This window comes from Lonchura striata, chromosome 8, assembly GCF_050655825.1.
Source record: "Lonchura striata isolate lonStrDom1 chromosome 8, ASM5065582v1, whole genome shotgun sequence".
Lineage (NCBI taxonomy): Eukaryota > Metazoa > Chordata > Aves > Passeriformes > Estrildidae > Lonchura > Lonchura striata.
In genome coordinates, this window is record NC_140710.1 from 27,519,179 (window position 1) to 27,543,217 (window position 24,039).

General features: G+C 43.4%; 1 protein-coding gene across 7 annotated transcripts; it reads right to left on the reverse strand.

Moving 5' to 3' along the window:
• Window positions 1-2,349: 2,349 nt before the first annotated feature.
• On the reverse strand, window positions 2,350-21,111 carry LOC144246639 (uncharacterized). 7 transcript variants are annotated; one of them, XM_085586630.1, is made up of 19 exons: window positions 20,410-21,111; window positions 19,930-20,102; window positions 19,702-19,751; window positions 16,349-16,512; window positions 16,194-16,267; window positions 15,370-16,117; window positions 14,962-15,282; window positions 14,215-14,881; window positions 14,095-14,136; window positions 13,841-14,007; window positions 13,685-13,757; window positions 13,476-13,607; window positions 12,421-12,521; window positions 12,144-12,271; window positions 11,974-12,034; window positions 5,196-5,259; window positions 4,833-4,910; window positions 4,212-4,289; window positions 2,350-3,647 (listed from the first exon to the last, which is right to left on the reverse strand). In XM_085586630.1, exons 2-6 carry the CDS (start codon window positions 19,952-19,954, stop codon window positions 16,092-16,094), a joined length of 339 nt encoding a protein of 112 aa, XP_085442756.1. In that variant the 5' UTR covers window positions 19,955-20,102; window positions 20,410-21,111; the 3' UTR covers window positions 2,350-3,647; window positions 4,212-4,289; window positions 4,833-4,910; window positions 5,196-5,259; window positions 11,974-12,034; window positions 12,144-12,271; window positions 12,421-12,521; window positions 13,476-13,607; window positions 13,685-13,757; window positions 13,841-14,007; window positions 14,095-14,136; window positions 14,215-14,881; window positions 14,962-15,282; window positions 15,370-16,091. The 7 variants fall into 7 exon arrangements, 1 of the variants encoding a protein (XP_085442756.1); XR_014957113.1 differs by having other exon boundaries at window positions 15,370-15,417; window positions 15,512-16,512; window positions 19,930-20,030; XR_014957117.1 differs by having other exon boundaries at window positions 13,844-14,007; window positions 15,370-16,512; window positions 19,930-20,030.
• Window positions 21,112-24,039: the final 2,928 nt, after the last annotated feature.

A 24,039-nucleotide genomic window follows, 5' to 3' on the forward strand; every position in this document is an offset into this window, starting at 1 on the left:
AAATCCTACAACAGATTTAAAACGTTGCGCAAGGAATAACCGGCCCAGACAAAACCAAACCACCCCCATCTCTGCTCCACCCCATTTCTCCCAATTTTGGGAGAAATACTGATAGAGTTTGTAAAGACTCCCCTTCCCTGCTGCACCGTCCTTCACTGCACGTCCCTGTTGAGAGAGAAATGGAACTGGAAACAAGTTTTAAAGGATGAGTTTGTAAACAAGACTAGATACTTTAGAGAAATAGAACTATGAAAGATGCATTGTAATAAGATTCATGAGGGGTAATTTCAGATGATTGGTTTTTAAGGCATAGTGTAGCAAAAGCTAATAGGCCAAGAAACGCTTATAATGTATTGTAATTAGGAAATAGTTGGCTTCTGATTGCGGTGGCATGAATTATAACATCTGTATTGTCTCACCCTTCACGTGAGACTGAAAATGAAATAAAAGTTTTTAAAAACACTTCTCAGTTGCCTTATTTCTGGGTCAGAAAAGGGCATAATCTGATAAACTGGTGCGTTGTGCGAGGAAGATTTATCTCTCTCAATGTCCTATTCCATGGCATTTCTAAGTCAGCGTTTCTTATCTCAAATTTTCCATTCAGATAAATACTATGTAAACCTCCTGTCAAACTCTGACAATTTTCTGCAAGTCCATTTCCCACAGCAGAACTGCTCCCTGCCCAGCACAGGAGCTGCGAGTGCTGTTGCAGGGCACAATGCCTGAAGGAACACCGGAGCTGTGACATTAAAACCAGCAAAAGCAATTACTAAGTAAAAGAGATCCTCACCTGCTCCAAGAACTGAACCTCTGTGGCTCATCCTCACGGGGTGAACCTGCTCCAGGGAGGAATCTCCACGCAGCCCCCGAGACCTGGGGTCAGACGCTGCCCTACCAGCAGAAGAACAAGGGGTTAGTGAAGCTTTTTGGACACATTCTGGCCTCAGAGTGGTCTGACAAAACATCCGTCAACGTGGATCTTTAATAAAGGCAGCTGGTACCTAAGCTTGCAACAGACTTCCGTGTGTTATTTCCTCGGTCTCTGTTTTAATACATTTTGATATTAAAAGTGTTTAAACAAGATTTAACCTGAGCTCTGCACCCTGCCGTGCTCCAAGCCCTGAGGAAGAGCTGGACATCCTCACACTCGCCCAAGCTGAGGCAGCTCTCACGTAGGGACAGAGCTGCTGCAGCATTTAACAACACTTAGAAATCACCCCTGCCTTGAGGGCGTCCAGAGCTGGGAGAAAGCCCTTCCCACCACCCTCTTGGATTTCCCTCCCTGCCCCTGGCTTTGCTTCCAGCTTGGGAAGGTTTGTCCTGGGGCCATTTCAGCAGCACGAAGGGCTTTTCCAACCTCAGGGGTTCCACGGGAGCCCAGTGACTGACCCAGCTGCGCACGCAGGCACACAGATCGATTATCCTGCCGTGAGCCAGAGCACTCCAGGGCATCCTTGGAACAGCTGCGGAGAGCGGGAAAAAGACACAGCTGCAGCACCGATCCCGCTCCCTGCTTTCCCAGAGGGGCAGGAACACCATTTCCTCCCGAGCCTGAGAGCTCCCAGGGAAATCCCTGTTAGGGTGGCACTGAAGGCGCCACATTTCTGGCACCCTTGCCCTAGAACCACGGCCCAGCAGGTTTCTGTGGGAGCGGGGATTGTTGCTGCAGCTCAGAAGCTGCACATCCCTAAAGCATTTCCTTAGGGACACGAAGCTCCCCGCGCGCATGTTGTAGTCCAGTTTGTAATTTCAGCGTCTTTCAAGAGAGTTTAAATCGCAATGAGGCGACTCGGTGCCAGCACAGCATTAGCTACGGGACATCGGGAGACTCACCAGACGACATTCTCGGCAGAGCCTCCATTCTCAGCGCTCCAGCTGCAGCGTTCGCATCTCTCACGGACTCCGAGCTCCGTTTCCAGGGCTCCCATCGGGAAACCGGCGGCCGCTCCCAGATGCAAATGCCCAGGGCACCGCCGATCCCAGCCCCTGCTCCTCTCCCCCCCGGACCCCCCTTCCTCCAGCCTTTACCCCTTTTAGAGCCACGGCCCCGCCCAGGACACAAACGGAGGCTCCCAGGTGCCTCCTGAGACCCAAATCATTCCAGGGGCATCAGGAAATCAAGAGAAATAAACTTTGTAGCCATGATTTCATGTCTTTTGACTCTTCACATGGATAGTCTTAAGCCGTACTTTGTCATCATTTGGTCAGCTCATGAGGTTTTTTAGTTTTTAAAACTGTGTTTTCTCGAGGCAGAGAAACTGCAACTATCTACCTTTGAGTAGAGGAGCACATACAAAATGTCAGGGTGAAAGATTACTCATACCAGTGTGAAAAAAAAACGCTAATCGCTTGTTTTTTAAAATTTTAAAAGTTTAATAATAATAAAATGGCTATAAAAATAATAATATCATTAGAGTACTAAAGCTTAGAGTTAGGACAATTACAAGACAATAAAAAAAGTAAAGAATTACGGACGTCCGGATGTTCTTGGACATTAAGTTACGAAAAGCGTGACTTGTGAATAAAGGAATCACCCTTAAACTAATATACTTGTTGCATATTTATATATCCTTTATGGTCATGAATGCATTCTATTTTAAACAAGAAACTCTGTTTGTTGTATGTTAATTGTTCCCTTTAATCCCTTGGTGTCTTCGAGTAAGGCCTGAAGAAATTAGCTTCTTCTGATAAGAAGCCATAAATTCCTCTCCTTTGGAAGATTTAGGTGTTCTTTGAAGTAAGTATCTCATTCCTAAAAAAAAAACTTCCCCACCTACATAGTCTCTATTTTAACATTATGTTAGAACCTAAAACTGTATTTAACACACTACTTAAGCGAATGAACACAGCATAACTTTCTAACATTACACTTATAATATTCATTATAGCCTTTGTGAAAAGCCAATCATAAAATATGCATTCTTCACACCAGCAAGGACAAGGAGGTATTGAAGGAGACTGTTGAAGGAGAGGTAAAGTCTTAAATGCTAAAACTGAAGACAGAGCATCACTAAGTCAAATGAAAGATTTGTCTATTTGCTTTTAAACTGATACAAAGCAAGACAAAGTAAATTATTATAACTACTTCAAATCTAGTTGAAAATGTGCTGAGGTGTGCATTAAGACAAAGGTGGAAGTTTACAAGTTACAAATGCTTAAGACACTTCTTGCTAGGGATAGATAGCATTGCATCCATTCCTGAAAGATTTGCATCTCAAAAAGATATGGCATATGAATTCTTAAATTAGACCAATAATGACATGCACCCAAAAAAGAAAAACATTCTCTCTTCTCCCTTTCTTTTTTGCTTTCTTGTCATAGAGTGTGACTAAGGAGAAACGAAAAGAATCCATGAGTGACAGAGCTGATTCCAATCAATCCTCCGATGGAGTGATCAAAGGCCAACTGTAGTGGACCAAACAGGGCTTTCCCCTTGGAAGTGTATTCCATCCCGTCGAGATCAGCACAAACACAAGGGATGAAACCGACTTCCCACGGCTGCCATCCAAGCTATGACACTGTAACTCAGTACCACCTGCACATTTTTTTGCTTGAATCCTTAAAGTGATGATTCTCTCCATCTCCATCCCTTAAAATCCAATTCTGTCAGCTTTTCAGTGTTCAAAAATGAACTAGTTAAGATAGCACTGAGGAAAGAAAGAACACAATAAGCATATTTTATTGTGTAAGTAAGTAGATTTGAGATGGAATTACTAAAAGGTAAGCATACATGGACCCCCCCCCCCACACACACAGTTGTCTTTTTGCAGTTGCACTTAAGGATTGTACTTCAAATATGGTTACACAGATATCTTCCCCCCCCCCTCCACATTGACTGCCTCTTAATATTAGAACCGAATCTGCCACAAAATTACATGAAATAAAACAGTGAGAAATATACTTGAGAATGACTGTTGTTTACAAAACAGGTAATTTATAGTATACAATTACTGATAAGGTAGAACAAGAGTTCAAAAACTGGACTGCTTTACAAAGCACTTCTTCAAACATCAATTTTGGATTATTGCTGGAAGGTACTAAATGGTCTGTTATAGACTAATTTACAGACATTCATAGAATAGTGAAAAACGCATGCTTTAGAAACCTGGGACATTTCATGCCTTTGTGCTAGCAGAACATGAAAACAGAAGTGATTGGCATTTTTCAATGTAGGTTAGTAGCATTTAGAGTTTGTATTCTGGTGTACTAACTGATTCTTCGTATTTTTTCTCTTTTTTTTCAGGTGATTTTTCATCTTCAGGTTTAGTCCATGGAGGGCTGTGAAACTTCTGTAAAGGTAAAAACATGGTGTATAGAATACATATATACATAAACAGAAATAAAAAAGTCTGTTAAAATTCCATGGCAATGGAATTGTCCCTAGAAAAGGGTCCTGATCTCTAAGAAAGCATCATTAACAACCTTCACAGTGCAAAACCATACAAGTCTGATGCTACATACAGCTTCGTATCACTGCATATTTTATGTATATATGTATGAAAACAACCACATAGGTATTTAATATTTAATTATTTTGGATAACTCTCCTTACTCCTGCTTCCAGGGCTATACACATCACACTGTCAAATTAAGTAATTTGACTACTAATTTATTTGACTACCAGCTTTCCAAATATTTCATAGTTTGCAAGTTGTTACCAGCCAGAAATCATTTTGAACAGATCAATTGCAATCAGACACAGTCAAAGTCTGAATTAAGTAGTCTTCTCTTTTGAGACAGAACTTGGTGAAGAATGTGTAAGTATACTTTAAGTAACTGAATCGCATGAGACTTTTTAGTAAAACCCCAAAAATTACTCTGGAAGAGAATACCTGAAAGCTTGTCTCTGTTTCTGCTGCTTCCAAACGAGATGCTGAATCATTACGATTCCCCAGACATGTCTTGGCAACCTGTCAATAGAAATGTCAGAGATAACTACTTCATATTTTTTCCAAAAATATGCAGTTTTCAAAAAAAAAAAAAAACAAAAAAAAAAACCCAAAAAAAAACCAAAATACCAAAAAAACCCCAACAACAACAGCAAAAAACCAACCCAATTTGGGTCTTCTTTTAAGCCTACTTAATGAAATGAAACTAAGTTTTCATAGCTAAACTTATCCCAGACTCCCATCATCCCTGTAACAGTCTTCAACAATACAGTCTTGTGACAGCGAGTTTAACAACTTCATACTTACCCAGCTTTTTTTCTTCGTGTTTAAATCTCATCACCAATAGTGAAGTTTACTTCTACAGGTGGTCCTAGGGAACAGAAAATTAATTACAAGTGCCTTTTATGGGTGAGGAAATAGTAACAAACAGTAGAAAATCAGCATTACAGTTAGAACTTCTCTATTACTATTCTCTTGGCTATACTCTGGATCTCTTAGGTATAATAATCCCTGAATAGGAATATAAAGTCACTGAATGGAGAAGTCAGGTGACTCTCAAGGCAGAAAATCTTGCTGCATTACTTCCTGTCATTTTATTCAAGAAATAATGTCATATTCTTTGCCAATATGCTTTTTAATATCTGGGAAAGCAGAGTTGCACAGCATAAATAAAATTAATTACAAAGTGGATTTTTGAACTAAGGAGATCTTCAGGTATGAAACCAGAGATTTGCTCAACACTGGAAATTCTACTGTATTTAAATCCAAGTCCCTTCAGGAGTAGGATTAAGGATGCAATAAGAAAAGGAGCTGAAAGATTAAATACAGTCAAATATTCATAATACTTGGTCATTGCTCTAAAATGAGTTCACATTGGAATTTCTCTACTTGTTTTGCTATTAAAAGTGACACATTTAAATGGAGTGAAAACTACAAGGTTTTTTTAAAGTTTTGAGTCAGCAAGACTCCAGTGTAACAGTGGGAGGGGTTTAGTCATGTTTAAGCTACAGAAGGCAGCCTCTGAGATGATGCAGATGGATTTGATGTGGGGAACTCTTTCTCATATTTTCCCACTCTAGACAGTAGAAATAAAAATTGGATTCATGTAGGGAATAATCAAGGCAGTATTGATTAAAATAAAGTCTATTGATAAAGCACCTACTCCTTTTATGACAAAAAAATCAAACATCAAACAAACACGTGGTTTATGTCTTAGATAAAGACTAAAAAGTCAGATGACAGGGTAGCAATTTTTCGTAGTCTTGAAATACTTCAAAACCTTATACGTGTGGTCCTGTCAAAACTTCCATTTAAATTATTTACTCTTAATCTAGATTTAAAAAAAAATATTCCAAGCTGAATTATCCTCAGAAAAAATGAAGATTTAGGTGACTTCTAGGTGTGTGGCTTGAGGACAAAAGATACTCTAGGTCCAACAATCAATAGTATTGCAAAATGTGTAATAAAGAGGATAGAAATAATGCTAATTAAATATGATAATTTACATATCCAGAATTTTCTCTGACTGTACCTACTAGAACATGAAATCAGGTGACCTATTTCACCAACATCATTTATAGGAGATAGGAAGCAAAAACTATTAATTGCATTAGTAAAGCTAAAGGTCAACTTCTTAAGACATATGCAAAGGAAAAAGAAAAAAACAACCCCAGTCTGCTTTAGAGAAAATAAAAGTGAATAATAACACAATGCTGTATGAGTGAGTAGTCTTGCAGTGTCTTCATAGGCCAGACAACAAAGGCTATCTTGATAGGAAAAGAGCAATAAAGATTAAGTCTGTACTATTGCACATTTGTTCACTCAGAGATCTTCTCCTTTTAGTAGCACACCATATGGATCACTGTTGGAGAAAGACAGGGACTTTTTCCTAAGGATGTCTTTATGATGTTAAAGTATAACATATTCATTATTGACTCCTTATCACTGTGAAACATTGTATATCATTACCAAATAAATTACAGCTTGAAAACAACAACAATTCAATAGCCAGGACTGTAACCAGCTCCTGTGGACGAGGTGCAAACACACACACACAGAGGGCTGGGTTTAACAGAACACAAACTGAATCCCACACACATATGACCTCAGGCATATATATATATAAAACATACATATACATACACCCCCACCTGTGTGTATTTATGTGTTTTTATATGTCTATATCTACATGCATATATAAACACATAAATATGCAAACACGCATAACACATATATCTTTGTGTCCCTCAGCTAAAGATCAGTGGCAGAATATAAACTCAATGAACTAGAATACCTTCCACCCCCTTAGGTGACAAAGAAAGCAAAATATTAAACTTCTGTTATTGTTGTTAGTTCCCTCTATGCCAAATAGTGGATTGTTTTGTATGTTTGTCCGTCAGATTTTCTCCCATGAGAGGTACAATCATTACCAATGGACAGAATGAGAGCTCGACATGGCAGAAACTATCAAAAAGCAAAAACTATTTGCTGTGTTGCTTTCCTCAGCTTAGCATGCAGCCCGATTAACAAATTGTCTGTGTGTGAAATTATGGCTATAAAATCTGCATATTGATTGGTCACGTACACAAAATTTGGGAAGTTATGGTATTCAATTGTCCTAGTAAACAGCACTGCAAAGCTGGAGAGCTTCACAGCTGGATGTATAAATGACAAAGGTGGATAAACAAAGGGTGCATCTTTATTACTGTGAGAACCCCGGCCTTGCTCTGAGGTCTCATATGGTGGTGAAATTCCTCCTCCAACCCGTGCTTCCAAAGAAAAACTCCGCAGGCTTTACCTGTTCGGTCTCGAGGCAGTTTATCGCTAGTTATCTAACAGATTATGTTCTTGGACTGCGGCTCTTTGATCAGCGGCCTGGGTAGAGGCACACACACCCCCTGACATCCTCTCGATCTGCTGTCTTCTTCGTCTCCCTCTCCGCCCAGGGCTGCTGCTATCTTTTATAAGATATATTACGTATAACATGTTTACAATTATTTCCCAATACCTACTACCTACGTTGCCAAGTGTTTTTCTACTCTAAACCAATCTGTGAGTGCCAACATCACCAAGAACATGGAGGTAAGGAAAAAGAAGGAGGAAGAACAGGATCAGCCCACTTTCCTCCATCTTAGAACTTCTGACCCCCATGTACATGTGTTAAAACGCCCCTGTACAATACTAAAAAAAATTTCCCCTCTACTTTGTAACTACTTTTACTATACTATCTAACCTTTTGTGATTGCTTGTTCCACCTCCAAAGTTGGCAATTCATTCCATGGCTCAAACTCAAAATCACAGCTGTTTTTCAGCTGTCTGCCAGGGTCTAGAATGCCTCTGACCAAGGCCTGGAACCTCTAAAAATGTCTGAGAGACATTTTGAGTTCCCACATATTAGAAAAATTTTAACACGCCAGTCAGAACTCAGCATGTCCAGTGGCTATTGAATCATGCAACTTTACCTGCGAACAGCTGAACCATGTAAATATAAGTATTTTCTACGGCATCAACTCAGCAAATCAGAACTGGCTTTATGGTCAAAAAAACCATAACAATTTAAGGTCAAATAATCAATTCACAAGTGAACAGGAAATCAAGTTTAAATAAGTGGTATTATAACAGTTTTTGCAGTTAGAAAATCATTCTGCTGCTCCTAAAGAGCATCATCCAGATTTAGTTGACCAGACATTGGAGTTTCAGTGTTCCTGTGCATCACTGCTCCTCTTGGCTTCATAGGGCACAAAAAGCAGATAGGGAGGTTGTTTGTAAAGCACGATGGGAGAGAAAGTACTGGGTTAATTCTGAAGAAAAGAAACCAGATACAGGAGAAAAGAATGGTGTGGTTAGAGCAACTGACAAACTAGTTATCTTAGTTGTCAGGTTAGGTTCACAGTTTACTCAAAGACACGTTTTATCAGATTTGCTCATGAATTTGTTACAGATCTGTACTGGGAGCTGCTTTAATCACTGTTTAGAAGAAAGATACAGAACAAGAAGTATGTGAAATGTGCATATACCTCCTCAGAAGACACCTCTGCAGTTTTTCATACACTTTTCCTGTTTTAGATCAGTGTGCTAAGGGGATGGTTAAACTCAATTGATGCAACTTCTTATGACCTTCCTCTTCCTAGTCCTCATTTACAGAATCAAATTTACTTTAAGGATTTTATTGGCTTGAAATTTCGTTATAAAAATGGTTATTTTTTTCTCTTATTACACCCTTTGGAAAACAATTGGAGAGTGCAATTTGATCAAAGCTCTGAAACAGATTTAAGAAAATAAAGCAAAATGCTGTAGTTGCTTAGAAACGTATACAATTTTGGCTCCAATACAGAATATCCTTTGTCGTTGAATGATTAATGAACATAGAGTGTTTTTTTATTACAGGAAATTAAGGCAGTAAATAAAAAGCACTACCACTTCTATTTATCAGAGAAGATTCTGTAAGGACAAAGCAAAAAATCTAATAAGAGAACAAAGAATAATTTTATAAGTTCTTTGATGTTGTAGCAATACCAAGCAGGTAGTTAAAAATGAGATGTTATATGCATAAGAATTATCTGACACGAAAAGGCAATTAAGTAAATTATGGTGTAAAAGCCAAAATCCCAAAAGCTTTTGGGAAGACAGAAAAGGGAAGGAATACAGGGGGAAAAGCTCTGCAGAACTCTGGTTCTGCACAGAGACTTTCAGGAGTCAGACATAAGAAAGCATCTCCAGATAAGGCTAAGAAAAAGTAGTACTGACAAGATGCCTCTAATAAAGTACAAATAATAAAAAGAATGGAAACTTTTACAATACCGAAGGTAATTTGGAGGGGGGCTTTTGATGAATTTCAGATGCTGTATCACAGGATATTCTACCTACTTCTGGCTATTGCTGGTCCTATGCCAAATTTCATTACAGATAAATATCAGCAGCATCTAATTTCCAGATTTGCTACTCTGTATCCCATTTGCCAATAACTTTTCATTTTTTGTATTTCAGTATTTGTTCTAATGTAAATGACACTAATTACTCTGAACAGGCATAAGCCCCATAAATACAAAATTGCAGAAAGATCACAAATTTAAGATAGAGATGCTTAGCCATACAGACTTAAAAATACCAGTTGGAACCAGCAACTAACCATTTTGCTTTATTTTTTGCCTCAGTATCTATAAGGTTGCATGTTCTTCTCTAGTTAGTCTTCACTACCTTAATTCTTTCTAAACAGAAATCACATTTTATTTATCAGAGACACAATAAAAGGACCTTTGTGAAGTTCTGAGAAAGGATTACTGAAATAATAGGTTTCTAAGCAATGCAGTTTCTAGTACATCTTCACAAATATTACTTTGAAATGCTGCATTACAACCTTAACCATCCAGCCTTAATCTTCCTTCATTTGAATGCAAGAAGCTGTAAAAACTTCAGAAAAAATGACACAGTCAAGTAATGAAAAAAACAATTAAAACTCTTCCTAAGTGTTGCATTTTCTCCAAGTGATAGTGTTCACAGGTACAAATGGCAGCTTTGACTTACCAAAGAATTAGGATCCTTTGGGTATAAATTCCTTCCACTACTTTCAGAACTTAAAGTGGTATTTCTAATGCCACTATATGTAGGCTAATTGTGGAAAGAAGATTTTTATTTCAGTTCTCAAAGCTAATAATTTGAATTCCTTGTGCCTTTCATCTCTCTATCTTAATGTGAGATGATGATGATGAAGAAGAAAAGATTGCTAACCAATGTCATCACCTGCACTATTTTTATGGCCATTTTAGCCTATGTTAAGATGGACAGGGTGTCTGTCTGCTGATGGACTAAACAGTTAAAAATACAAGCTGTTAGAAGGACAAAAAACAACCACCTAAATAAGTAAACCACCATCTCAATAACTAAAACCTTGATTTTATGGAAAGGTGAATCTTTTAGGTGTCTTTGATTGCAATACTTGATGCAGAAATTAAATACTGGTTTGACTTTTGAAATATATTACCAGTTATTTTCTTTCCCTTTCTCTTTTAATGTATTCACTTCTGTATAAAAGAGCTGTTTAAAATGTCTGATACAAGTATTTAGCCTAAGAGGAAGAAGAAGAGGAGAGAGGAGGAGAGCGTAAGAGGAAGAAAAAGAGGAGAGAGTGAGGAGGAGAGAGTAAGAGGAAGAAAAAGAGGAGGGAGGGAGAAGAAGAAGAAAGAGAAGAGAGTGAGAAGAAAGAGGAGAGAGTGAGAAGAAAGAGGAGAGAGCGAGAAGAAAGAGGAGAGAGCGAGAAGAAAAACTGAGAAGAAAAGGAAGAGGAGAGAGTGAGAAGAAGAAAGAAAACAAAGCAAGAAAAATAAGAGTCAGAGATAAAAAGAAAAACCAAAAAAGTCAGATTAGAAAGAGAAAGGCAGAGAAAGAGGAAAGAAAGGTGGGGTAAAGAGAAAAAGAGTGAAAGACAAACAGAAAAGGAAGCACTTGAAATGAAAGAGAAAAGGAAATAGAGAGACAAGAAAAAGAAGAAATAGAGCTGAAAACCTACAGGAAAACAAATGGAGAGACTGAACACAAGGTAGGGTTCAAGAGAGAAAGAAATAGAGAGTTAGACAAAAAAGTTAAAGTTGGACAGAAAAGGAAAAAGGGTAAGAGACAAAGACAATGATAGCAAGTGTTAGAAAGACAAAGGCTGACAAAGAGGAAAAAAAAGAAGAAAACATAGTGAAACCTAGATTGAAAGAGACAAAGAGACATGGGGAAATACATGTAGAGGAATGGAAGAAAATAGACAGGGTGAGAAGGAAATAGGGTTAGAGAAACATAGAGATGTGTTAGAAATGGAAACAAAGGAAAACACAGCCAAAGAGTTACACATGGAAGGATAAAGTGAGGAATAGACTAAAGAGGAAAGTAAGAGGCAAAAGGAGAAAAAGGGTGAGAATGATACGACTCAACCACACCAAAGAAAGACAGGAGATGAATGGTGGGCGGGGCAGAGGGTAAGAGGCATCATTATTAGGGCTGATTAATCTTTATTCCCTTAATTTAAACTTCAGCAATACACAGGGAAACAATGCATACAAATGCAAGTACAGAGACAAATAAAACAAAGAATACATCATACCTAGGCACACAAGTACAAGTCCAATTTACATACAGCAAAATACATCAAAAGACAGGAACAACTGCAAAGACAGAACAATATAATGTATTACAAGCCAAATACATATTGACACAATATAACCGTGTCTCCATTTCAGAAAAGTCCACAACGCTTTTATTGTTATGACGCACCTGGAACAAAAACGGCGCAAAACGCTCCGCCGACGTGCACGCCCCCTTCGCGTTACGCACAAACTCACATTCACGGCAACTCGCTCCGGAGACTCCCAAAAAATCCTCCTGCCTGATGAAAACCCCCCCTGAAAGGCAAAGGCCATACACACAAGGTTGGAACTGCTCCACACACACACACAGCTGCAGACACAAGCACACACAAACTCTCACAGACAGACACAGACAGTCACACTCTCACACATTCTTCTGCTGACACGCTGGCTGCCACCCTTACGTGAAACGCCGCACTGAAGAATATGCTTAAACGCTTCTTCTGACCGCAGGACCTCCATGTCAAATGGTAGATTCCAGGAAATTCTGTAGGGACCCGGGGACCTACGAGACAAGGGGAGGCGGTCAATGACTGACTATCTGAGAGCTAGGAGCTATACCAACTCTGGGCCCATCAGGGTTGTACCCCAAACCCCGTAGAGAACAGATGAACGGCAAAGCTTTATAACTGCTCTACCTGAGCGTGACTACGTGCCCGGGCAAGGCAGCTCCGATCATAATTGCCACAACAGAGGTGCATACAACATAAGGCAACGTAGGTACATACAGTGTAAGCACAAACAACATAAGGCAACGTAGGTACATACAGTATAAGCACAAACAACATAAGGCAACGTAGGTACATACAGTATAAGCACAAACAACATAAGGCAACGTAGGTACATACAGTATAAGCACAAACAACATAAGGCAACGTAGGTAGGCGCAACATACACACATACAATAGAAGCCGACACAGGTAGGTGCAACATAAGTGCATACAACGTAAGCCGACAGAGATACAAGATACAAGAAAACCCTCCCCCAGGACTAGTGCTCTCTGCCACAGATTTGAACTGTCAGCATCTGAAATTAAGTTAGGACTAGTGTCAAACAGCTGCAGGACAACTTAGCATCACCAAACATGTTATGTCAATCTCCCCATACAATCTAGAGCCCAACTACACCCTGCAAATGACAAATTTCAAGTCCCCAGGACTTGTGCTATTACAGGCTATGCAGCAGGGCAGAGCAGTTGTGGGACAAATACGTGCAGACACCCATGACACAGGACAGGGAGAGAGAGCTTTTGAGGAGAAGAAAGGACCGAGAGACCCAAAGAACACAGAGTGCACCAGAGACAAGTGACAGGACACACACCAGAACTGCTCTGCCCTGAGCACCTCAGCACTGTGATCAAAACAGTCACTTTCCCTTTAGCTGGCCTAAGGGGACACTTCTTGCACATCCCTGCCCCCAAAGCTGATCCTAAAGGCCCTCCCAGCACCCTGCTTTCACCCCCTCTGCGGGCCTTAGCCCTCCACTTGTCTCTCTGGCATCTGGGGATGAGAATCCACGTCGCCTGGCAATGGAGGCTGCCTCGCCAGCGGGGAATGTCCTATGGTCACCGGGCTGTGGTCCCGTGCTCAGCTACAATCGAGAACACCAAACATCACTGCATGATCTTAGCTGCACAATGGACAAAACCCAGCAATCCTGCTACTCACCATTCTCCTGAGAACGCTCGGGCCGCACATTTTGGCCAGGCTCAGAGGCTGCCACCGTCATCGCAGGGTCTGCCTAGGTTAAGAAGAGACAAAGAGACTCGGCATTGCTGAAAACTAAGTGGACCTTGGCTCCCCCTCCCTACTTCGGCGTCTCACCACAACTCCTCAGCCATTGCCAAAGGCAACTCTGATGCAATCTTAAAATACAAAATTTCAAGGCTTCATCTCAGAGTCCTGCAATACTTCCCGAGAGCTCACAAGCACAGGAAATCCAGGCCATCAGCTGTTGGTGACAGGGGCTTGGCATATGCTGAGTGGATTCCCTAAAGCACACAAACAACAATGGATGCTTACAATTGCACCAAAACCTGAAACCTGAGCAAGAACAACTGCTTCTGTCCACTGCTCACCTGGCACACAGGGCCTTGACTGCTGCTAACTGCCGGGACCTCCTAAAAATAAAGGCAAAGAACACTGCTGTAACATGGTCACCATTCAGGCTGCCCCTGCAAATGCAAACAATGACTGACCTGATCATGGGAAAATCCTCACGCAACAATGGGGCCCTCTGCCACTGACCTGAACTGTCTGCATCTGAAAGGAAGTTAGGACTAGTGTCAAACAGCTGCAGGACAACTTAACAGCACCAAACATATTAAGGCAATCTCCTAATACAATCTAGAGCCCAACTACACCCTGCAAATGACAAATTTCAAGTCCCCAGGACTTGTGCTATTACAGGCTATGCAGCAGGGCAGAGCAGTTGTGGGACAAATACGTGCAGACACCCGTGACACAGGACAGGATGTGACAAACCAGGGGACAGGACAGGGAGAGAGAGCTCTTGATGAGAAGAATATCTGCAAGGACCGAGAGACCCAAACAACACAGAGTGCACCAGAGACATGTGACAGGACACTCATCGGAACTGCTCTGCCCTGCATGCCTCAGCACTAAGGTCAAAACAGACACTTTTCGCCTTTAGATGGTCTAAGGAGACACTTCTTGGATGTCCCCAATTCCAAACTGACTGAAAAACCCCTCCTGGGGAGTCCCAACCTGGCACCTCGCTTATCACGCCCCTCTGTGGGTCATAACCCTCCACTTATCTTGCACATATCTGGGGATGCAAATCCCTGTTGGGTGCAGAAGAACGCCATCTCCCTGTCTGGTAAGTTCCAGCTGTCACCTCTTGGTCTGCCAAGGGAAAGAAAACTAAACATCAGTGCACAATCTGAACAGCACATCAGCCAAAACCTGGTAAATCTGCTACTCACCATCCTCCTCAGAATGCCCGGGTTCTTGGCCCTCACGCTTTGGGCGTGCTTGGATTCTGACACCGTCATCGCAGGGGACACCTGGGTTAAGTGGAGACAAGGCAACATGGCATTGCTGAAACACGAGTGGAATTTGATTCCTCCCCGACTCACCGCAACACCTTGGCCATTCCCTCAGGGCTACCAGGATGGGACCTTGAAATGCAGGATTGGAAGGCTCCATCACAGGGTCCTGTAATGCTTCCAGCGAGATCACAAGGGCATGAAACCTGGTCCATCAGCCAGTTGGTAACGGAGGTATGCGCACTCGGAGTTGATTCCCTAAAGCACAAAATCAAGAATAAATGCTTAGAATTGCACCAAAAATTGAGACCTGAGCAAAACCAACTGTTTCTGTCCACTGCTCACCTGGCACACAGGGCCTTGACTGCTGCTAACTGTCTGGACCTCCTAAAACTAAAGGCAAAGAACACTGCTGTAACACAGTCACCATTTAGGCTGCCCCTGCAAATGCAAACAATGACTGACATGATCATGGCAACACCCTCACCCAGGACTGGGGCTCTCTGCCACTGATTGGAGTTGTCAGCATCTGAAAGGAAGTTAGGACTAGTATCAAACGGCTGCAGGACAACTTAGCATCACCAAACATGTTATGTCAATCTCCCCATACAATCTAGAGCCCAACTACACCCTGCAAATGACAAATTTCAAGTCCCCAGGACTTGTGCTATTACAGGCTATGCAGCAGGGCAGAGCAGTTGTGGGACAAATACGTGCAGACACCCGTGACACAGGACAGGGAGAGAGAGCTTTTAAGGCGAAGAAAGAGCTGAGAGACCCAAAGAACACAGAGTGCACCAGAGACAAGTGACAGGACACACACCAGAACTGCTCTGCCCTGAGCACCTCAGCACTGTGATCAAAACAGACACTTTCCCTTTAGCTGATCTAAGGGGACACTTCTTGCACATCCCCATCCCCAAAGCTCATTCAAAATGCCCTCCCAGCACCCTGCTTCCACCCCCTCTGTGGGCCTTAGCCCTCCACTTATCTCTCTGGCATCTGGGCATGAGAATCCACGTCGCCTGGCAATGGAGGCTGCCTCGCCAGCGGGGAATGTCCTATGGTCACCGGGCTGTGGTCCCGTGCTCAGCTACAATCGAGAACACCAAACATCACTGCACGATCTCAGCCGCACAGCAGCCACAACTCAGCAATTCTCTGCTCACCATTATTCTCCTGAGAACGCCGGGCTCCTCGGGCCGCACGCTTCGCCCACGCCCTCCTGGCAGGGTCTGCCTGGCTGAAGAGCAGGCGAGGTGAGGTGGCGTTCCCAAAACTCGAGTGGACCCTGGTCCCCCTCACTAGTAGTTCCCCGACTTACAGCAACTCCTCGGCCGCTCCTGAGGCTCCCTGGTGCCACCTCCAAGTGACAAAGATCAAGGCTTCGTCGCAGAGCCGTGTGCCGCTCCCCGAATTCCCAGGAGAGCGAAGGAGCGGCTCTGCGGCCGCTTGCAGGGGGGACTCACTGGTACACGAGTGGACTGCCTGACGCACACAAACATGAATGGATACTGAGACTTGCAGCAGAGACACTACAGCTGCAGGCACACAAATTCATAAATAATTAAACTAACAAAACCCCAAAATCCTACCAAAATATTAATTTTATTTACCCAGTATCTGAATTGCCAAATAGATTAACAGAGGCACACTGTCCTATCCCCTCAATTACGCCTCTAAAATCTATGCCAAACAAATCCCGAAAACTAAGAAAACCCTGCCTGTATTGAAATAAAAACAAAAAAAAGTCTTGTAAACGTTATAAATTCATTAACCTAACACATCAGAACCATAAAAATATTAAACCTTTATGAACAGCAGTACGCACGACCCTCATTTCAACATATAAAAGTAAAGCTATCCCTACTACTAACCTAACACAAATATCACAAAATATAGCAGTAAGAAAAGAAAAAAAAATAATCCTCACTATAACTAGAATATAAATTTTTTATTTTAAGCCAAGAAAAATTCATACATTCTAAACAGGAACTTCCTCAAAATCAAGTATTTCAATAAACGCAAAAAACTCTAACATATTTCAAATAACTACAAAAAGGCTAAAAAACATAAAACAATCAAGCAACCCACCACAACTATCTAAAACTATCTACAATAAACCTTCTTTAAAAAAACCCAACAAATACTTCTTACCACCTCAACAATACATCACCCGTGACACCAAACAACTCAAAATACTGTAACTCCCATCCAAAAAATGCTCTATAAACTGAAACACTAAAACTCATCTAAAACACCCACTTACCCTTCAATAACCTCCTCTAACCTACACACAAATCTAAAACCAATAAGAATTAACTATAAACTATCATACCTTAAAGAACTCCACCATTAAACACTACTGTACCAGACTTACTATAAATCAAAAACCCCAAAAAAACACACCACTGTTAACATCACCAAAACATTTTTCTCCATTCCTCTAACAACCAAATACAAACCTCGATTTACCTTCACTTGAAAAACATACAATACACCTACAACCAACTGCCCCAAAAATAAAAACACAGTCCTACCATCCAGCATAAATTCATCCAAATGAAACTTCAAAAAAATAAAGCTCCAAAACATCTGTAATAATCCAACAACATTAGATGAAAAGTATAACAAAAATATTTTTTAAATCATCCAAATTCTTCTAAAAGACTATTATACCACAAAAAAGAAAAAAAAAAAAAAAAAAAGCAAAATCAAAAAGCATCAAAGTCCCACCAATTTAATCAAAAACAGCCAGAATGGCTCCACGAGCCAACAAAAAAAAAACCCAACTTATAAGAAAATGCCAAACCACCTCAGAAGCAAACAATAAAACACAGCCCCTCTTACCATGGTATTATTTTAGTACTATGATTAAAATACACATTCTATACAAAAATGTCCTCTACCCTTCCATCAATGCCACATAAAGCAAATAAATTAACTGTTATCATACAGGACATCCATATAAAAAAAATCTCAATCGCCCTAAAACCTTAAAAATAATTACAAATTAACCCCAAAATGAAAACTTTAACAAAAGAAACCCAAAAACAAACAACAGAAACTAAAAATACAGCACCATAGAACTACCTACCAGCAAAAACAACCCCACACCACACTCTTTTCACTAACAGTTGTCAGTGAGACACATCACAAAAATGAAACAAAAATAAAAAACAGCCCTAGAGAAACCCACAAAACAAATCACAAAACCCACTAGAAAAAGAAGTCCAACCAACTTACTAAACTTCAAACCATACAACAGACCCTGAAAGCTGCTAAAAATTAAAACTATACCTCTACACTAACTCAAAGAGTAACCAGCATTCTGCCAAGTTAGCTTTAAAAACCAAACTAATAAAGGAGATTAACAAAAACCTAAACCACTAGACAATAAAAAGAGAAGCACCCAAATAAATAACTACCTAAAAAAATCCACTGTATAAATACACAAGTTCCTAAAAAAAACACTGATAAAAAGCAACCAACAAATACATCAAACTGAAACAAAAACCCAAATAAATACAGTAACAACAAAAAAATTATTCCTAACTCAATAAACCCATAATGCCTCAAACCATCAAAATACAAATACCACCTAGAAATAAACACATCACCAAAAGAGAAATGTAACCACAAACAATAAGTCCCAAATTACCGGTAACAATAAAACGTCCACAACAATTAAACAAACCAAATGAATAAAACCACTATAGGAAAATTTAAAAAATGCAATTACCAAGATTAAAAAAAAAAAACCTCACTAATTCACTACAGCACACTACCTCAAGCCCACCAAAACTAACACTACATACTCATGCTAATAAAAGCCACCACATCCTATATTAAAAACCAACCCTGTACTTCATGCTACGACCCATAAAAATCAGTGTAAACCTTAAAAAAACATATCCTTTAAGAAGATAACTACAATTATATTTTCACAACATGAGAATAATCCAAACAAAACATCCAACATATCGAACAAAACAAAAAAAAAATAATCCAACAACCAACTCAATCCAAAAAAACCCTTGTCACAGCATCTGAACCAAGAACCGTAACAACCAACAAGTACACCGTGACCCTTCTCCTACACCAACTACGAACAAAAGAAAACGACCCAAAACATTCCTCAGGAGCGCCTCAAAACCAGCGCAGCGAGGGAGGCTGGAAGATGCGAAGCCGCGCTCCCGGCCCCGGGCGCAGCGCGGCTCCGGCAGGAAAGCGGCTCCTCCGGCAGGCAGAGGCGGCGCCGCGCCGGGAGACCCCCGCCCGCTGCCCCCGGCCCGGCGGGGCCGGCACCGCGCCCGGGGGGCCCCGGCGGCGCCCGAGCCCCGCGCCCGGAGCGGCGGCACCGGCCGGCACCGGCCCCGCCCGCGCCGCCTCCCCCGCCCGCCGGCCCGGCCAAAGCTCCGCTCGGCTCCGCACGGCTCGCACCGGCGCGGCTCCGGCGGGCCCGCGGCAGCCCAGCCGCGCCCAGCTCCCCTTCCGCCCCGGCCAGCCCCGGCACTGCCGGCAGGGCTCCGCGCCGGACCCTTCGCTGCCGGGCCGGGGGCAGAAGAAGCGCCCCGAATGCAGCGGCACAGCCCGATCCCCGCCCTGCCAGCGCTGCCACGGCTGCAGCTCCCTTCCTCTGAAGCCCGGACACTGACGCCACGCTCCGGCGCTCACCTCACCCCAACGAGGGCACGGAAATGTAGGCTTCCCTTCAACTGCGTCCCCTAGAAGAGAAGAAAAGAAGCGGCTTGCCTCAAACGATGGCAAAAGGGGGCTTCTTACCTCAGTCCAAACCCCTTAAAAGGCGGGACCGCAGGACTGCCCCCTCCAATTCAACCTCAGGATGACGAAGTTTCAAAGGGAAAGGAGAAAAGCCCCGGCTGAAAAGGCGCACCGGCTCACCTGCTCGGCTGCTGCTTCTCGGCATAAAGGTTTGTCCCTCGGCTCCTCCTCTGAGCAAGGCTCCACTTATCCAGGTGGGTTTCCAGGTGATCCCCCGGACCCTGTGCGAAGCGCCCACCGTCCTTCCAGGAGACAGCCCCGGGAGCCCCCCATAAACTCCTCTCCTCCAGCAGCTCCGTGCAAAAGCGATGCGAGGAAAATCCCCTAAATCAGCCGCCGGAGGAGCCACCCCCTCCTCATCATCCTCACAGCTCACACCTGGGGCTGCTCTGAGCCCTCCTCCTCATCCTCACAGCTCACACCTGGGGCTGCTCTGAGCCCTCCTCATCCTCACAGCTCACACCTGCCGCTGTTGCCACTCTCCAACAGCGTCTCTGTCTCCAGCACACAGCCCACTTCTCACAGACACAGATCCAACAGAAATCTGCTACGGGTGTCGGCTTTTCTTAATCCATCTGGGTACACGATTAAAACACGTACGTGCATTGATGGTCATTGAGAGAAAGCTTTCCCCTGGACAAAACAGTCCTTTTGCCGGCACACTTTGATACACCTTCACAAAAAGCAGAAGCAGTAGCGAGTCCTAAGACCCCTGCCGAAGAACCCAGCCCTGCTTGGGACACCCAAAGCAGCAGACCTCGAAAAAGGAGGGGAAAAGTCAAGCTTGGAGGGGAAAAAGAGGACAGAAGTACAGCAGCCTTTAAAAATGCCTGCACGGAGCAATAGTGGGAACCAGTCACATTTCTTCTTTCCTTGCTTTCTGTGATGACATAAATAGGAAGTAAGAACACGTTAAACAAAAGGCAAGAGCTAGGATTTGACAGGTCTTCATTTTGGCAGGCGCCCCGAGCTCCACGGCTGCGGGGGAAAGATGCGAAGGGGCGACGGGAAGAGAGGAGGGAGAGCGGGACATGCGAAAGGGCGGGGAGGGAGGTCGGGCTGCGGAGGAAAGCGGGCGGGGAAGGGAAAGGCCGGCAGGGCAGCAAGAGGGACGGGGCACAGAGGAGGGAGAGAGGGGGAATGGAACGGAGCAGCGGGGCAGGGACAGGACAGGAAGGAGCCGGGTTTGGGGGGGACACGGAAACGAGGGAAAGAGAGGTAACTGAACACGGGCAGGAGCATGGAGCGGGAGAGAGAGGGACAGGAGGGGATCCTCCCGGCGCCCCGGCTCCGCCCCGGCTCCGCCCCGGCTCCGCCCCGGCTCCGCCCCGGCTCCGCCCCGGCTCCGCCCCGGCTCCGCCCCGGCTCCGCCCCGGCTCCGCCCCGGCTCCGCCCCGGCTCCGCCCCGGCTCCGCCCCGGCTCCGCCCCGGCTCCGCCCCGGCTCCGCCCCGGCTCCGCCCCGGCTCCGCCCCGGCTCCGCCCCGGCTCCGCCCCGGCCGGGCTGCTGCGCTCGGCAGAGCTCGGCTCCGTTCGGCTGGACTCGCCTCCTCGGCCATCTTCGGCTACTTTCGGCCACGCTCGGCTATTTCCGGCCGCATTCGCCTCCATTCGCCTCTTCGGCAAAGCTCGGCTCGCCGACACAGAAGGAGGAAGGAAAATGGAAAAGGAATGGGGGAGAGAACAAGAGGGAGAAGGGAGACACAGAGGGGAAGTGTCCTTACACCTGGTGGCACCCTGACTCTGTCTGATTTCCTATCGGCCTTCAGGTCTGGAGAGTTTCTTTGGTTTTGAATTATATGTTCTAATGAACTCCCCCAAAGCCAGAGCTATATTCTGCATGGACAGCTGCTCTTGCACGAATACAGGGAGATTTCCAGCAGCTCTGCTGGGCTGGGATAGGCTCCCATGGTAAGCTGAGAGGATGGAGACTCGGCCCCCAAGCTACAGCCACTGGGACAACTCTCCATCACGGGGCCAGGGAGCTGTGCAGGGCACAGACTCCCCTCATCCCCAGTACTGCTGTCCCCGGAGAGCCCGCTGGCTCTCTGCTCCTGAGAAACACTCTCTTCTCGCAAAAACCCAACTCCCTCACCACCTGCATCTGCTTCTTCTTCAGTATTGCCCGCAACCTTCATTTCTGCTCTCTCAAAGCACTGTTCATCTCCACCTCTTTTTCATCGCAACATCTTTCAGTTGACACCTTTGAAGTGAAGAGGCCACTGAATTCTACCATTACAGTGTAAACCACTCAGTACTGACAGAGCCTGCTATTAGTTTTAGTCCTCAGTTCTGCATTCCAAGGGATACTTTTGAAAACACACGGAAAACTCATAAAATACGTGGCATTCACTGGAGCCAGGGCTCACTTCTGCATTGTGCCTTGGCACAAACATGCTCCATCACCTGTGACATCTCTCCTGCATTGACCATTGTTCAAAGCTTTCCTGCAGGGGCCTGACGGAGCAACAGGAGCTTGCTGAGCTTCTGTCAGGGCAGGAGCATAACAGGGTGCAGATCCTGTCCTGACCCCACCCTGCATTCCTTCCTGCTCTGATACTCAATGACAAACATCCTCTGGGCCTCTACGTTACCAAATACAAGGACATGCCAACGTTTAGCGAGGACAATTTCAGCTTTCCCAATCTAAACTTTCCATATGATGTAATGACACTGTCACTTATTTACTGAGAACCCCAGCCCACGTAGCCTAGAGAAGTGTCTGTTGGCTCAGAGCAAGCTTTAGGAGCCTGGAAGAAGCTTGTTTTGATTTAGATGCCAGGCCCAAGACTGCATTTGAACTCCTGTCTCCCCACCAGAGGTTTCTAACCCATCCCCTGTGTCACATGTGCAACACCAAATACAGCAGAAAAGCACTTCTGGGAGAAGCTTAGGAATGGAGGAAAGTATAGTTATTATAAATGTTTCATATATCTGTATGTAAAGATAGATAAATAGATAGCTAAATATGTACAGACACCTGTACACCCACCTACACCGGTATCTATATGAAGTCCTTTTTAGACCCTTCCCTAAATTTGTAAGTGATTGGTGCTTATAGAGGCAAACAAAATGAACTTTTAAGTTAAGCCAACTTGGGTGGCTATTTGTGTCACAACAGTCTCTGAAAAAATGATGACAGCACTTAAAAGTCACCAATAGTAATAATAATAACAACAGTAATAAAGTATTTTGCTGCTATTTTGGCAGCTTATGCTGCTTCTTGTACTTACTGCTCAATGTCTTGCTATTTCAGTAGTTCACTATGAAGCAATAAAGCAAAAGCCTTAAGGCTGGCTGCTTAGCTTACAAGAAGCTCTGTTACAATTTGGAGAAGAAATAAAACTTGGAGCATTATCAGTAAAACAGAGATTCTACCCATACCCATTAAAAATGCAGTATTTGCTCTGCAGACCTGCAAAAACTTACTTTAAAAGGTTAACTGTGACCTTTCATAAACCCAGTCTCATTTTAGCAGAAGAGTTTCCTGCTTCTCTGTGACTGTGAGATGTATCTATTAAGTTCCTTTCAAAGGCCTTGCCTGACCTATTCATTTTGCAATTGAGAGCCAAAATAGCTCAATATCAAATATCTGCAAGCACCTTAGTACTTTTGGAAGAGTGGAACTGCTCGATCAAATCCTCACGCTGACCACACTGTTTCAAAATGCAACAATGAATTATGTCATTATGTCTCCATTTGGAAAGGATTATAATGTAAAATTAAGACAAGAGCCTGCCCTACTCTGAAGGCATGGGGACAATGGGGATTTGAGTCCCCAGTATGTAACTACTGTTGCAAATGGAAGACATCTATCAAGAACAGAGACGTGCGTTACTGCACGAGATACAGTGCCCAAGTCCCAGACTTCATTAACCTTAATTAAATGGTCTTGAAACCAAAATTTTTCCATAGCAGTTCAACGGCATTAAAAGGGCCCTCCCTCTCTGTAAATGGTTTTGATACATAAACATGCAAGCACTCCCAGAAGGGCCACATCCTTAAGGACTGCTACTATATATTTACTTTATGAAGACGCTGCCCCATCTGCTGGATCAGCCACGCACACGGCCCCACTGCTACGCTTGAGTGTGGCACTGGAATAAAACTTTTCTTGTGTTTAGGAACAAAACCCCGTCAGTCAAATCCACAATCATTCCAGCAGCAAGTAGGGATGCACCAAACTGCTCGGGTTTCCATCCCTGTTTATTCTGGAAACTGACCACAAACTC